Here is a 16,169-nt window from a genome sequence, read left to right as displayed (position 1 = left end):
TTATGTGAACTTTAAATTCCCCTATCAAAACCAAAAGAGAATCAGAAATGTTAAAATTTTGCAGAAAAATTATATATTTAAATCCAGACTATCGCAAGAGTTTACTATTCTTGAACAAAAATATGATTACAGTAACTGCATTCACATATAACACTAATCAATCAGTCGTATTCACACTGAATCGGGCACTATTTACACTACGCTGTGAGCTGTTGATCATCTCACACAACCGAGACACTGCATTAACTGTTTTTCTTCATATATGTGACCCTGGTGCACAAAACTTCAGTCTCTGGGGGATATTTGTAGCAATAGCCAAAAATACATTGTATGGGTCAAAATTATTGATTTTTCTTTTATGCCAAAAATCATTACGGTATTAAGTAAAGATCATGTTCCATGAAGATATCTTATAATTTTCCTACTGTAAATATATCAAAACTTAATTTTTGATTAGTAATATGCATTGCTTAGAACTTAATTTGGACAACTGTAAAGGCGATTTCCTCAATATTTTAAATCTATTTTTATTTAATTTTTTTGCACCTTCAGATTCCAGATTTTCAAATAGTTGTATCTCGGTCAAATATTGTCCTCCTAACAAACCACACATCAATGGAAAGATTATTATAGACTGTTTTTGTGGTCCAGGGCTACATATGAGATGATGGTGAAATTAAAAAAAAAACTGATTAAAGTATATCCTTCTAGCAATCATGAGATCAAGGATTTTCCAGACTGTCTTTTTCAAATATATTTCAGGTTATTGCTGTGTAAATATTGCATTTTTGTTGCACATATACATTTCTTGTATAATTGCAAATGATGATTGTTTTTAAACACAAATGCTGGACATTCTTTGTTATATTGTAATAATTAAAAATGTAAATAAAATTGTTTGCATAATCATGTGGTGAAGATGAGATATATTCTGATGAGGGTTATATAGACCAATCAAACACATTTTGTGTCAATCGACTCGATGTGTATAAAAATACACATTTTTAGAGCAAACCACTGATCTGTATTCTACTTTTTTTATTAAATTATTATTTATTAATTTATTAATTATTCATATTTTCTGTGTAGAGGACTCCAGGACTAAGTTATTAAAAATAATTAGATAAAACATGTTTAGGCAAAAACAATGTTTTATTTTTAACTAATCAGTTTCAGGCTATTTTAGCCAAACTTTGTACAAATATGACTCTCAGCTATGTTTTAAAATATATACGAGAATGATTTATGCAACATGTGCAGAAATGTCCATAAATTAGTATTCCTATTCTATACATTGCATTTAATATGTATATTAATGTGTTCTTGGGGCAAACCATAATAAAAATAAAAAGAAGTGTAATAATTTGAGAAATAACTTGGCAACATTTTCATAAGAATATCTGATAATAGGAACATTGATCTAGAAATTTCCCCCAAATACCTGATAAACATGCCATTTGTCATGGTGCCCTATACAGATTCAGATCTTAAACCCCTTTAAGATTTTTCAGAGAATGTTTTAATTTTTATTTATTTATTTTTTTCACAACAAACAATTGGAAAAGTATGGCCAGATTTAAATGATAATTACAAAACATTATAATGTTCCCCTAAGAATGCTAAATTTGATTAAACAACTACATTAAAATGAAAAGCATCCTGTGATCTGACTGCAATCACTCACAGAATCATTATGGGGGAAATTAGCAACATATATATATATATATTAAAAAAAAAAATCTGAGCTCATGTGTGATTTTATTAAATAATTCAAAGGAGGGACAGCATGACTGATGGTTTTAACACTAGCTTTCCCATTACTGATACAGTTTTACAAAAATAAATAAATAAATAAATAAAACAGCTCCCTTTTATTTTCTTTTTAGAAAATTATACAGTCTATGATTGTAACACACGGCAAATAGTAACGGCTGAGATAAAATGACAGCATGCATCATTTAACATAACAAAATAAATAACAACAACAACAACACGATATAACAGGTTGTATGTTCTTTTAGACATTTTTGTAAAATGAAGAAAATCTTCCAAGCCGTGCGCGTGACCCGGAAGTGACGTCAGTTACAAGCTCGCTCTTCCTCTCTGCTAATTTTAGTTTCATTACCGGCAGCTCCTCGGTTAGACGGCTGAATGTGCTGATAAATACTTATATATGTTTTTTGTAACCTAACTATTTAAATAAAGACACAATTTTGGGGGAAGAGATGGAGTTCAGACAGCGTAAGTCACGTACCGTTACTTGATTGTATTAGCTTTAACAGTGAGCGAATGACTTGATCTCATTTGCCATATAAAGACGCATATTTCATAATCAGCTGAATATGATGTGGTCGGTTGTGTGCTTGTCTGGTTATTAAACAAGCGTGTGTGCTCACAGAATTAAACTTGTCTTTATTCCTGCTCTTTTTTTCTCTTTCTACCGTCGCAGTTATTAGCTTGTTTACAAACGTTTAGTAGATCAGAACATGACGTCATCCCTCAGATTAGTGGATTAACTCAAAAGAGATGATGTCTGCTGGGGTCTTTAGCCAGCTTTTACAGTGATCTGGATGATATCTGAGTTATGATGTGATTCTTGTGTTTTAGAGCCAGAGGTCAGGATGCGAGGGCCCCTGATGGACCCCAGGGACCCTGGTCTGTTATTCGATGACACTAGCGCTGGAGGGAACAGACACGAGCCCAGCGGTGTGGGGAACGGCCCTGATGTGTGTCCTGGACAGGCTTTGCTCTCGGACCCCATGTCTAACCTGGCCTTGGTCTACGGCAGCAGCCTGGCCTCGCAAGGCAAAGAGATGATGGACAAGAACGTACGTCAGGCTCCACACCGTTGTGTTTGTTGTGGTGCAGAAGAGCACGTCTGGGTTGTTTCTCCAGAGCCGCAGGCTTGATTCTGTATTTCGGTGAACTATGTTATTAAATAACTAGTTTGTCTTTTGGTTCACAGCTGGATCGGTTCATCCCCATCTCCAAGCTGAAGTATTATTTTGCGGTGGACACTGTATATGTGAGCAAGAAGCTCGGGCTGCTGGTGTTTCCCTACATGCATGACGTAAGAGCACGCTTACAGACTGGTACACAACACAATGGAAATCTTTTATAACAAGTCTTTATTATTATCACTTTTTATAGATTTAAAGCTTCTCTTTTTATCTTTTAATTCAACAAATAGTTCTGTAAAAAATATCACAGGTTCTAAAAAAATATGAAGTGGGTCAGAACTGTTTTCAACATTGATAAGATATCATCATATTAAAATGATTTCTGAAGATCATGTGACACTGAAGACTGGAGTAATGATGCTGAAAATACAGCTGCGCATCACAGGAATAAATTATATTTTAGACTATATTAAAATAGAAAACCATTATAATATTTCACAATATTAGGTTTTTTCTGTATTTCTGATCAAATAAAACATTACAAATCTCAGAAAATGCTGAAGTCATATGAACTCTTTTTGATTGATTGATTGATTGATTGATTGATTTCTGAATGAAAGTTTGTGTGATGTCCTGCTCTCTGTAGAACTGGGAGGTGAGTTATCAGCAGGACACTCCTGTCGCCCCGCGCTTTGATATCAACGCCCCCGATCTCTACATCCCTGGTATGGCTCCAAACCATATGCTTTGCACAGTTTAAAAATGCTGTTATTGCATATTCATGGGAAAGTGTGCAGTCGTGGAGATGTTTATTACATGCATGTTCTGACTCCGCAGTGATGGGCTTCATTACGTATATCCTGGTAGCAGGACTGGCTCTGGGCACACAGAACCGGTAAGAGCGCCGTTAATGGACAAATTCATCACACCGCATTATTCTAGCTGGGCAATATCTGCCCTTGAGCTCCTTTGGCTCTGTGAAGCTTCATGTGACAGATTTATTGTAACGTCGTGGAACTGTGTTTTAATGATGCATGAGTTTCAGAGGAAAAGGGGAAATGCTGAGACTTCCTCCAATTGCCCTGACTGCCCTTAACCTTACTGTTCTCTGTTTTTGCTTGTGAATGCCATTTTTCTGTCTGATGTTCTTGTTTGCAGGTTTTCTCCGGAGATCTTGGGCATTCAGGCCAGCTCGGCGCTGGTGTGGCTCATCATTGAGGTTTTGGCTGTTCTTCTCAGTCTGTATCTGGTGACGGTTAACACTGACCTCACCACCATCGACCTGGTGGCCTTTTCTGGATACAAATACGTCGGGTAAGGCTATTAGTTATTTGCTTTTTACGGCAACATCATAATTTTTTATAACGCAAACTGATTCTGTAGGTGGTGCTATTGAGCAATCTTTTAGATGTTATTTTATTTATTTTAACCAAGAATAAAGTGCTATGTGTTATTTAAGACTATTCTGTTCATTCAAATATTACTATAGTTCCATTCATAATCCATTTACAATGTTAAATCACTGTATAATTTCATAGCAGTACTGCCAGTATTACTGTAATCCTAGTTTACTGTATTAATTGCTTGTTGTCTGCTTTTAAAGGTATTCAAACCAAGTCCCTGCCTGGAAAAAGCTTATAGACATTGAATGTTTGAGAAATTAATTTCATACAATGTCCATTATCTTTAAATCCAAGACTTCTTTGTGAGTTCTTCGTCTGTTTTTCTGCTCAGGATGTTTGTGGGAGTGTTAGCAGGACTTCTGTTCGGCCGGACGGGGTATTACCTCTCGCTGCTCTGGTGCTGTGTCTCTATATTTGTTTTTACGGTGCGTATTGAGAGATACAGAGCTGTCATTTCATAGCAAATATCAAATATGTTCTTCATTTGGCTGTTCATACTGCCAGTGGACATGCAAGTGTTGTTTTATTCAAACTCTGTGATTTGACTGTGCATCACACATTACGAATGCTCAAAGAATTAGCTGTTTATGTATCTCTCTTCATTTATTTATTCTCTCTCTCTCTCTCTCTCTCTCTCTCTCTCTATATATATATATATATCTGTGTGTGTGTGTGTGTGTGTGTGTGTAAAACTGCGGAACTGCCTGGTGAAAGTAAAGACATTTCCAAAATACTAATAATTATTATTATGAATAATATTTTAAATTAAGTTACACTTTTCCATCAAGCATGCATGCAGTTGGTCAAAAGTGATAGTAAATACATATATTTCAACATCGATAATAATCAGAAATGTTTCTTGAGCAGCAAATCAGCGTATTAGAATGATTTCTGAAGATCATGTGACACTGAAGACTGGAGTAATGATGCTGAAAATACAGCTGCGCATCACAGAAATAAATTCAATTTGAACAATATATTTACATTGAAAACATTTTGCATTGTAATATTGCACACTATTACAGTTTTTTGCAATTTAATAATATTGCACAATATTAACATTTTTTGCGTTGTACTAATATTGCACAATATTACAGTTTTTTGCATTGTAATAATATTGCATAATATTGACTGCAGCCGCACATGTATTGAATATTAAGTTAGCATTCCAGCACATGTTTGAGTGTCTAAATAGATTTCAGTTTGAATCTCATTTAGGATCTGATCTCGAGATGTGAAGCAGCTTCTTTCTGTTTCAGATTCGCACAATGCGGTTAAAGATCCTGTCTGAAGCAGCTGCAGAGGGTCGGTTAGTGCGAGGAGCCAAAAACCAGCTGCGAATGTACCTGACGATGGCCATCGCTGCAGCGCAGCCCGTCTTCATGTACTGGCTGACCTTCCATCTGGTCAGATAAGAGCCACTGATGACGTAGAGGAGCAGCTGTGTTGTTTCAAGCAGTCACAAACAACTGTAGAGACATGAGGCTATTTGCACACACGTAATAAACCAATGGACACACATTGTGCAGCTTCACAGCACAAAACCTGAATCTGAACTGTAATTGCCCAGCGTTCTTTTGTATGTCTTTGGTTTGTACATTTCTAGGAGTTTCTGTTGACTTTTGATTTGTATAATGTACAGTGTAATTGTATTATTATAATTTTTTTTATGTAAAACTGTGATTATGTTTGCAATCGAAGGCCGTTGTCTAGATGCTGTGGCTTGAGAAACATCAGTCTCCTCTCCTGCCATGAATGTGACTTTTAGATGGCCCCAAACCAATGACACTGGCTTCATATGATGTCTGTGGTGTTTGCGCGTTGATTTCTTTTAAACCAGTAAAGTGCTTTGTCCATGTTGGCATGCTAACAGACAGATAAAGATACAGTCTTAAGGTTAGACGGCTTTCATGACTCAATTTTTTTTTTTTTTTTTTTCAAATTGCCTCACATTTCAGGGTCAATTACAGTTTTACTCTTTCATAATTTGTATACAAAATAAATGGATGTTCCCTTAAAGTTTTGAATGCAAGGCTAGTTTGTATATTACTGTGAGTTACTATTATTAAGTTAAGTTATTTTAATAAAAAATAATAGTGGATATAATATGTTGTTGTAATCAATTTAAGCGTATTATCGCACTAATCTACCAACTCTGTTTAATACAGAAATCTGCCTTATAATGTTGCATCACAGCAGCACAAGTTTGTAAAACTAATATTAGCAGGAAATATATGAGAGAAACATGCAGTTGTGATATCAATCTCAGCTATATGTTACTGTAAGTGAAGACAGAGACGAGAAAGAGGTGAAGAAGGACATCCATTTTAGTCAGTAAATGTTTGCAAATTATTACAAAAAAAAAAAAAAAACGAAATTTTGAAATATTTTATTTCTTGGCAACATTTTATTGATAATGTCATTAGTTCGGTAAAGGATTAACACTGCTGGATAAAAAGTAATCTGGAATTGTGTCTGTGTATGTTTGTGGATTTTTATCTTGCTAAACTGAGCAAAGATATTGCTTTAAAACTGAAAGAAAATAGAACAACAGGTAAGAATTTAAAACTGCACAACATTTTTCAGAGGACTATGTTTTTATTCATGGCACAGGGACATTCCCAGAGTGCTTTGTCAGTATTCAGATATCTGTTAAAATGACATCGCGCAACAGACTAAACGGTATAATCTCTTAGCAAACTTTGTCAGAACTTGACGCAATATCAGATATCAGACCCATATGCTTTATGTTTGTTCCCTTTCAGTTGGTACTCTCAACGTCACGTTGGATGACCGACAAATTGCGATATCAGTTCGATAAACCAATCTACTTAGAGTGTAAACTAAATGAGCCAATGCACATTGGCATGCAATTATTGCATCCAGCTGCAGCTGATCATAGCATGAGTATAAGAAGGCAGCAGGTGCAATGCATACGAGCTTTTTGCTTTGGAGCCGAGCAACAACATCGTTCTGCTCCATCCAGTGTCTTCAAGTGACTACAAGTTCACTCACTCTTGGAAGCTTTTGGTGTTGGCAGTATGGCGCTTACGTGGGTGCGTCTTTGTAAAGATGACGGATCATCTTTTTAAAGATGACGTTTCATGCATGCATTTCTGGATGCGGTCGTCACCTGGCTGTGAGTGATGATTACAATTGCTGCCTCACGTGTTTGGGTATGAAACACGCTGACATGGCATTCACAGATGAGTCATATTCCCATTGCGGGAAAATGATCATCTCGGAGCTACGAGCCAGGCTCTATTTCCTCCAGAGTGGTGGAGCTCTGTTGCCTCTGCCATGATATAGTGCTCGTCCTGGCGGCTGCCGCCGAGAAGGTATGGCTCATGTGGAAACCGGCCGGTCGGCTCCTCCTCCTTCACCACCCTCGACGGAGGTGCAGCGAGGTGGTACATGAGGGTCCCCAAGGGGAACAGTCGGCTGGGATGCAGTTGTGTCCTAATACCACCTCCAGCTGGCAGGGCAAACCGTGCCTCCCCTCGGTCTGTAGGTAGTTGTCTGGCCTGTCTGGCGATGCTTATATGGCCTGTGGAGAAGCTGCCTCAGCCTTACACACTACGGCATTACTGCAGGTGCACCATGCCAAGGTACTGAAGGACCTGCATAAGGGTGGTCACGACCCAGAAGTTCTCAGAGAACTCCATACTGCTACTGACCTCATGCTACGAGCGACGAAGGACACTGCAGAGTCTCTGGGTTGTGCAATGTCCACTATGGCGGTCCAGGAGTGCCAAAAGTGTCTGTGTATGGTCTATATGAGGGATGCCGACAAAGTTTGGTTTCTTAATGCCCCTGTGTCTCAGACCGGCCTCGTCAGTGATACGGTCAAGAGCCTGGCCCAACAGCTCTCGGCTGCACAGAAGCAGACTGAGGTGGACACCCTGCCCCGGTGGGCAGCTGCTGCCTCTACCCATCCACGGTCCGCAGCACCACAGATTGCCCCTCGCCGAGGGAAGCCCCCTGCATATTCTATAGCCTTCGTGTGGAGCTGGTGTCCTCCCGTGTTTTCACCTCAAATGTGTAGTGGCACTGAGAGGCCTCGGTTGGTGTTGGCTTGCTAAAACCACTCCAGAGAGTCCATATTATAGACCCTGTCGAGCTCCTCCATCCCCTCGGCAACCAGACATGGTAGAGCATCCAGCACCAGGAATCCTTGAGAACCGGTAGAAGGCTGGGTTCCATATGTGAGAACTAAGTGGATCCCATATGTGTAAAGTCTACAGTATAGCCTCAGAGCCCTTGTTTCCCCGGCAGCCATTTCCAAGAAGGTTACAAACACCTCCAATATTCCATGTGCACCTAAATGGATGTTCATATATGTATTTGCTCCCAAGACCTCCTTCAGGAAGGATGGGGCTCCAAGTGGAATGAGTACATTTTCCCAGTGTTATCCAATCTCACTGAGTAGGTAGTTCTTCGACAATGGTGAATGGAGCGTCTTGTTGCAAGTCCTGGCCTACACCAAAAAGTGGCACAGGTGGCTTGCACAGTGCACTGGACGGGGCAGCATCCATGGCGCTTTGATAGGAATCGTAATTTGTCGGTCAACTAACGTAACGTCGAGAGTGACCGACTGAAAGGGAACGTCTCTGTTATGCATGGTAACCCTCGTACCCTGAAGGAGGGAACAGAGACATCATGTCCTGTCACCACGGCTGCTGTACCACCGCTGAGCAGCCAGGTCACTGGCTCGGCTCCTCAGCAAAAACTTAGTATGCATTGCATCTGCTGCCTTCTTATACTCACGCTGTGATCAGCTGCAGCTTGATGCAATGATTGCATGCCAATGCCAATGTGTATTGGCTCGTTTAAATCTCGAAGTAGATTACACTCGAAGTAGATTGGTCTATCAAAGTGATATCCCAATTCGTCGGTCATCCAACATGACGTCTCCGTTGCCTTCTTCATGGAACGAGGGTTGCGTAACCGAGACATTTTTTAGGCTAATGGTTAAACTTTAGTAAAATTTCAGCTATCACAAAACTTAATTTATAAACCATGCATATTACGTATCAAAAAATACGTTTTGATATACAGGTGCATCTCAAAAAATTTGAATATCATGGAAAAGGTCTTTATTTTTGTAATTTAATTAAAAAAGCAAACTTTCGTATAGTTTTAGATACATTGCACACAAACTGAAATATTTCAATTTTTTTTTTGTTTTAAAGGGGTAATATGATTTGATTAAAATTTTTCCTTTCTCTTTGGAGTGTTACAAGCTCTTTGTGTAAAAAGAAGATCTTTTAATTTGCAAAGACATAAGTCTCAAATCCAAAGTGTCACAGGCCGGCTCATAGCCCGTGGCAAAAATGAGGGGACACAAACAAGTATAGGCCAATCAAAGAAAAAGGTACTTTATTGTAAACCAAAAACTATTAACTTTAACCAAAGAAAAAGGAATGAGGTTTGAGAATGTCATAATGTAAGGTATGTGTAAAGTGCATGGATGAAGGAATCGGTGTATGTGTGAACATGGCTGAGTGGAAACTAAGTAAAACTATAAAGGAACAAACGAAACAGGATCATACCTGAAGGAGCAGAGAGAAAAGAGTGATTAGAAACAACTTAAATACTCTGAGCCCAGGTGGCTCCAATCACTAACGACCCACCTCTGCCTGCAGTAGGAACCGCCCCTGCAATGCAGAGGAGGGGCCGTGACACCCCCCTCCAAATGAGGGTCCCACCCTCAGCCCAAAATTTGGCCCAACCTAAAAACAATCCAAAGTCCCCCCCCCCCAAAAAAAAGCAGTCCCGGCTCCTAGCAGTCACCCCGTGTCCCCGGGCTGACTGTACGCCCCTCAAACTCAGCAGCCCTGGTACCTAGGGAGCAATTTAAGAGAAAAGAGGCGCAAACAGCCCACAGGGGTCATCAGAGAGAAAATACAAACTAGGTTAAGGGAGCACGGGACAGAGCATCAGCAATGATATTATCCTTACCACTAATATGTCTAATATCAAGGTTGAATGGTTGCAGGAACAAAGCCCAATGCATTAGGCGCTGGTTGGGATTTTGCAAGGAGTTGAGAAAAATGAGTGGGTTGTGGTCAGTAAACACAGTTAAAGGGGTCAAACCGGAAACAACATAGACCTCGAAGTGCTGTAGAGCCCAAATGAGACCTAAAGCCTCCTTTTCAATTACAGAATAATTTTGCTTGATACTTATTAAATTTCCGGGAAAAGAAACTGACTGGACACTCCACATTGTCATCATTTTCCTGGAGAAGCACAGCCCTGGCACCGATTTGACTGGCATCTACCTGCAATTTGAAAGATTTCCCAAAATTTGGTGCTGCCAATACGGGTGCCAAACACAAAAGAACCTTAGCTGCATCAAATGCCTCTTGACACTGGGTGGACCAGATAAATTCAAACTTGGCGTTCAACAGGTTGGTCAGTGGGGAAACTACTACAGAAAAGGTAGTACACCGTCATTCCCAGGAAGCGCTTCAGTTCTTTCTTTGTGGAGGGCCATGGAAATTGCTTTACAGCCCGGACCTTGGCTTCCAGCGGACAGACAAAACCCTGACCAACAACCTTCCCTAGGTATGTGACCGTAGCCTTGGCAAACTCACACTTTGCCAAATTAATAGTCAACCTGGCCCACACCAGTCTTTCGAACAAGGCTTGCACTCTCCCGATATGCTCCTCCCAGGAATCTGAATAGACGACCACGTCGTCCAAATACACGGCACACCCTTTCAGACTTGAGACCACCCAATTCATCAGCCTTTGGAAGGTGGCTGGAGCATTCCGCAAACCAAAAGGCATCACTGTATAAGAGAACAAACCAGATGGAATTATAAAGGCAGCAATTACACACTCTATTTTGATATGGGGTACTTGTCAATAACCTTTTAAAAGATCAAATTTGCTAACATACTTTGCTGACCCAACTTGATCAATACAGTCCTCCATCCTCCATTTGCAGCAGGACTTTAGCACCTGCCCACAGTGCCATAACCACTTCTACTGTAAGTGGTTTGATGACCATGATATTACTGTGCTTGATTGGCCAGCCAACTCACCTGACCTGAACCTCACAGAGAATCTATGGGGTATTGTGAAGAGGAAGATAAGTAACATCTGACAAACAATACATCTTTTTTTTTTTTTGATGTATCTGTATTTACAGTAAGACATTTACAAAATATCTTAATGGAATATGATCTTTACTTAATAGCCTTATGATTTTATCATAAAATAAAAATCTATAATTTTGACCCACACAATGTAATGTTGGCTATTGCTATAAATATACATGTGCTAGGTTTGACTGGTTGTGTGGTCCAGGGTCACATACGTTATGATATTATTATATATTATTATTTTTTTTATCTGCTTTTTACCTCTGCAATAGCTTATTTCCTTCTAATAAACCTGTAACAATACTAAATATTGTTGGTTCTGTGTCAGATTGCTGGTTTTGTTCCTAGATCCTCAAGTGCTGATGGCCTAAATGTATAAACAGTTTTTAAAATGTACATAATTTATATTAAAAAAAAATGTTTGCTCTAACATTTGATAATTGATCATAAGGCATTGATAATAATCAGAAATGCTTCTTGAGCAGCAAATCATCATATTAGAATTATTTCTGAATGATCATGTGACATTGAAGACAGAAGTAATGAAAATTCAGCCTAGATTACAGATATAAATTACATTTCACATATATTCATATAGAGAATTGTTGTGTCAAATTGTAATAATATTTCATAATATTAATGTTTTTACTTCATTTAGATCAAATTAGTGAGCAGAAGAGACTTCTTTCAAATACAATACATGTGGCACGTGAAGTCCATAAATAGACTGCCTGTTTCCCAAATAATGAGGAAAAATAATACATTAACTAAGGGATCACATGAAACACTTTATCAATAAATAGATTTTTTTTTTGAGAGCATTAGTGGCAGTGAGCTGAATTTTGTTTATTGATAGGTGAAGTGTTTAATGTGATTGAGAACCTGTCTAAAGTTGTTAGATGTGCACATATGCATTTCTTTATTTATCCGGGTTAAAAACTCATTGAGATTAAAATCTCTTTTGCAAGAGTGAAAGCAGCAACGAATAACATATTACACAAAAGTTTACATCATAACACAAAACACAAATCAAAGATCACATCAACAAATCACCAAAGGATAAAATACACAGCTTGTTAAAAGTAGCTTAAATTCATGTAATGAGGGAAACATGGTCAGCCTTAGAATGCTTTGCAGATTATTCCAAGCCAAAGTAGCATTATATCCAAAACCCTTTTTCCCTAGCTCTGTTCGAACACGAGGGACTATAAAATATAACAAATCGTTTGAACAAAGATAGTAGGGTACCGTTGATTTAAAAATCTCGGAGACACTAGTTAGACCACAAATAGACTTATAAATAAAACAATACCAATTAAAACTTTTTCGGGTATACAAAGATGGTAACTCAGCCTTTTCATATAAAGTACAATGATGTGTTTGATAACTACAACAAGTAATTATTTTTTTTTTATTTACTTTTTTTACTTTTTAATCTTCACGGTAATGAAGATTACTTGGTACAACCTTAGAATTTAAAAAACAACAACAAAAAGATTTCACAGTTTCATCTGTGTTTAAAACCAGCTTAAGCTGAGATAAACGGAACTGAACAATATCAAACGCTGTCTGTAAATAGTGAAGTGCTTGTGAAGCTGATAGAGCACAGCAGCAAATATCAGTCTCATCTGCATACAGATAGAACTTTGCATTTGGAATATTACTACATAAATCATTTATATACAAGGAAAATAAAATAGGTCCTAAAACACACCCCTGAGGGACACCTTTAGAAAGTGACAAAATAGATGAAGTACAGTCTTTTAAAAGCACACATTGTGTTTTCCTGAAAGATAGTTGGCAAGCTATTTAATGGTATTTTCAGAGAGACCATCAATGGAGTCTATTTAGGAGTATGCCATGATCAGCTGTGTCAAAAGCCTTTGACAAGTCAAGAAAAAGAGCTGAACAATTTTTATTTTTATTTTTTTATAAATCTAAGTCATCAATAATGCCACTAAACACATTTAAAGCAGCAGTGACAATACTATGCTGCTTTCTAAATCCAGATTGAAAAGGAGAAAGAATAGAATTTTTTTCCAGAAAATATTTTAATTGTTCATTAAATAATTTCTCCAAAAGCTTGGATAAAACACATAGTTTAGATCTTTAGTCTATAATTGTTCAATTGCAAATGGTCCGCCCCTTTTAAAAAGAGGAGAAATAAAAGCCGATTTCCAAATCTCAGGGATTTCACAATGGGATATAGAAATATTAAATAAATAAGTCAGTGGTTCAGCAATAAAATCAGATGCTTTAAAGATCAGAAATTTAAATAAAAAGGTTCCATCTTATCAGGACCTGCAGGCTTATATGGAAAAAAAAAACTCAAAGCTTTATGAACATCAGAGACAGAGAGCTGGTTAAAATCATCCTTTTTTTTTTTTTTTTTTTTTTTTTTTTTTTGTGGAATTAATTTACATTGAATGTCAGTTGAATATATAATAAAAGATTTCATCGTATAACTATTTTTTACCTGAGCTTCAAATAGAGAGCCACACCTTCTTGTGATTAAACCAGGTATATACAGCAAGATAAGCACAAAAAGAAAAAAAACTTTTTTCTTTTGATTTGATTTCTTTCTCAGGATGCCCATCCCAAGGTTAATAGCTCCAGTTTGGATCCAGCATCAACTGTGAAGACTTCAGATGACGGCAACTGTAAATGGCCATACAAAGCTGACAAATACTATCCTTATATTGCCTATAGGGGTAAGTTTGATGATTTTTGACCTGCTTTGTATTATTGAAACTCTAATATCTGTAAATGAGCAATATTTACTCTTTCTCTGAATTATGTGTACCTATATGCCCCCTTTTAAATGTAAATGAGCTTGGCAAGCATTTCTCCTCAGTCTCCTCCCAGGTCAGGAACCTTGGTGTTATTCTGGACTCTGAACTTTGCTTATCTATGCAGTTGTCAAGAACAGTTTTATCAGTTACTGCTTTTATTACCTCCCGCCTTGACTGCTGTACCTCATTATATTTAGGTCTACCTCAGTCATTCATTGCACGCTTACAGATGGTACACAATGCTGCTGCAAGGCTGTTGACTAGACCATCACATTACACCAATTTTAGACTCTCTTCATTGGCTTCCTGTCTATTTTAGAATTCAATAAAAAAAAAAAAAATGTTGTTTGTTTTTAAAGCTCTTAATGCTCAAGCCCTATCTTATCTCACAGATTATCTTACTCCTTTTTCATCCTCCAGATCTTTTAGATCTTCTGACAGGGCTCTCTTAGTTGTCCCTCATTCACGCTTAAAAACTAAGTCTGATTGGGCTTTTTTGGTTGCTGACCCCCGTCTTTGGATCCAACTGCCACTGGACATCCGCCTTGCACCTTCTTTTAAAATGAATGTGGTGGACGTGTGTTGTTTGGGCCAATGGCAAATGTGTGCTTGGGGGAGGATTAGGCTGATCAGAGTCTTTACTTTAAGGAACAGTTCAATCCAATTAAATATTATTTTTTATTATTATTATTATAAATATATATTTTTTTAATTTAACAAGAGAATTATTTGATGGGTAGTATCTTTGGATTTTTTTTTAAGTTACTTACTTAACTTTGTTTGCCAAAAAAAAAATCTGCAGTTTTAGCAATGTGGTCTGAGAAAGTCAGCTGATCATCAATCATGACTCCAAGGTTGCTGGCTGTTTTTGAAGGAGTTATGGTTGATGTGCCTTACTTGATGGTGAAATTGTGTTGAAACACAAGCACAGCAGCAGCCCATCAGTAAACCTAAAACAACAACTCTTAATCTACAGTATAACTAGCTAACTGAGGCATAATGGAATATAGCAAAGACCCCCAAAGGTAGGCTAAGGTAAGGTTAAGACACTAAGTTCATGAAACAGAAGCTTATTTTTATAACAGGAAGTTTCTATTCGTTCCCACAGCTCTCTGCCCCGCAGCACTCGTCACAAATGTGTTCTGTTTATCCAAGGAAAAATAAACAAAGCACTAGCAACAGCTTTACACGTCTCCTTAGAAACACTCAGTGAGGTGTAGCATAAACTAATCTCTACAGACCCTCAGATTTACACAACAAAACTCTTCCTTTTATTTCCCTCGAAAGCCGGCGATTCAGCTCGGCCCTGGTTTTCTGAAGTATCGGATCAAAATTTAACTTACACCTAGATGTTTGACCTTTTGTCACTGATTCCCTCACTGGGATCTTAGCAGTATGTTTACTGACTGTCTTTTATGGGCAACAGTTCACATTTGCTGAGGATGCATCTGTTACTTTAAGAGCAGTTGGGACCCAATTATCTTTCAGGAACAGCACTGTATCATCTACTAACTGAGATATGTACATCTGTTCTTGTTCTAGAAACAGTTTCACTCAAGAAACGACCACCACAACTTCTGTTTTCTATATATGTGAGGATAGTGTATAATGTGAAATGTGAAAAATAGAAACATAGACTATGTGTGTGATATTTATATAAGCGAATGTACAGTATTAACTTATGTGCAAAAAACAGTAGTGCAGTTAAGTGCAAATTGAGTGCAACTATCTACATGATAACAATAGCATCTTGTAACAGTAACAGATGTGCTGCATGAGTAATATTAACAAATATACAATGGTAGTTATACGGCAATAACATTACACGTTCTACGAGTTGAAACGACTTGAAGCGATTGTTCTCTGAAATATATAATTCCACTAGCTATCTGTTTAAGAGTCTAATAGCTGAGGGGAAGAAGGAGTTCCTTAATAATTATTCTGCTCAAAGTTGTTTTTATAATA

At 37.7% G+C, this 16,169-nt stretch overlaps 1 protein-coding gene across 1 annotated transcript; it reads left to right on the top strand.

The window, feature by feature from the left end:
* Positions 1-2,073: 2,073 nt before the first annotated feature.
* LOC132155820 (protein YIF1B) lies at positions 2,074-6,203 on the top strand. The gene is made up of 8 exons (XM_059564529.1): positions 2,074-2,241; positions 2,608-2,828; positions 2,966-3,070; positions 3,547-3,625; positions 3,738-3,795; positions 4,059-4,214; positions 4,635-4,728; positions 5,563-6,203. Exons 1-8 carry the CDS (start codon positions 2,226-2,228, stop codon positions 5,716-5,718), a joined length of 885 nt encoding a protein of 294 aa, XP_059420512.1. The 5' UTR covers positions 2,074-2,225; the 3' UTR covers positions 5,719-6,203.
* Positions 6,204-16,169: the final 9,966 nt, after the last annotated feature.

Source organism: Carassius carassius, chromosome 13 (assembly GCF_963082965.1).
Source record: "Carassius carassius chromosome 13, fCarCar2.1, whole genome shotgun sequence".
In the NCBI taxonomy this organism is placed as follows: domain Eukaryota; kingdom Metazoa; phylum Chordata; class Actinopteri; order Cypriniformes; family Cyprinidae; genus Carassius; species Carassius carassius.
The sequence above is the reverse complement of the archived record's forward strand: the minus strand, read 5'-3'. Positions and strand labels throughout refer to the sequence as shown.

Excerpts from the sequence above, each read along its gene's own strand:
- LOC132155820 (XM_059564529.1), top strand. Across the intron at positions 2,829-2,965 it reads AAGAGATGATGGACAAGAAC|CTGGATCGGTTCATCCCCAT; the intron begins GTACGTCAGGCT and ends TTTGGTTCACAG. Across the intron at positions 4,729-5,562 it reads TCTCTATATTTGTTTTTACG|ATTCGCACAATGCGGTTAAA; the intron begins GTGCGTATTGAG and ends TTTCTGTTTCAG.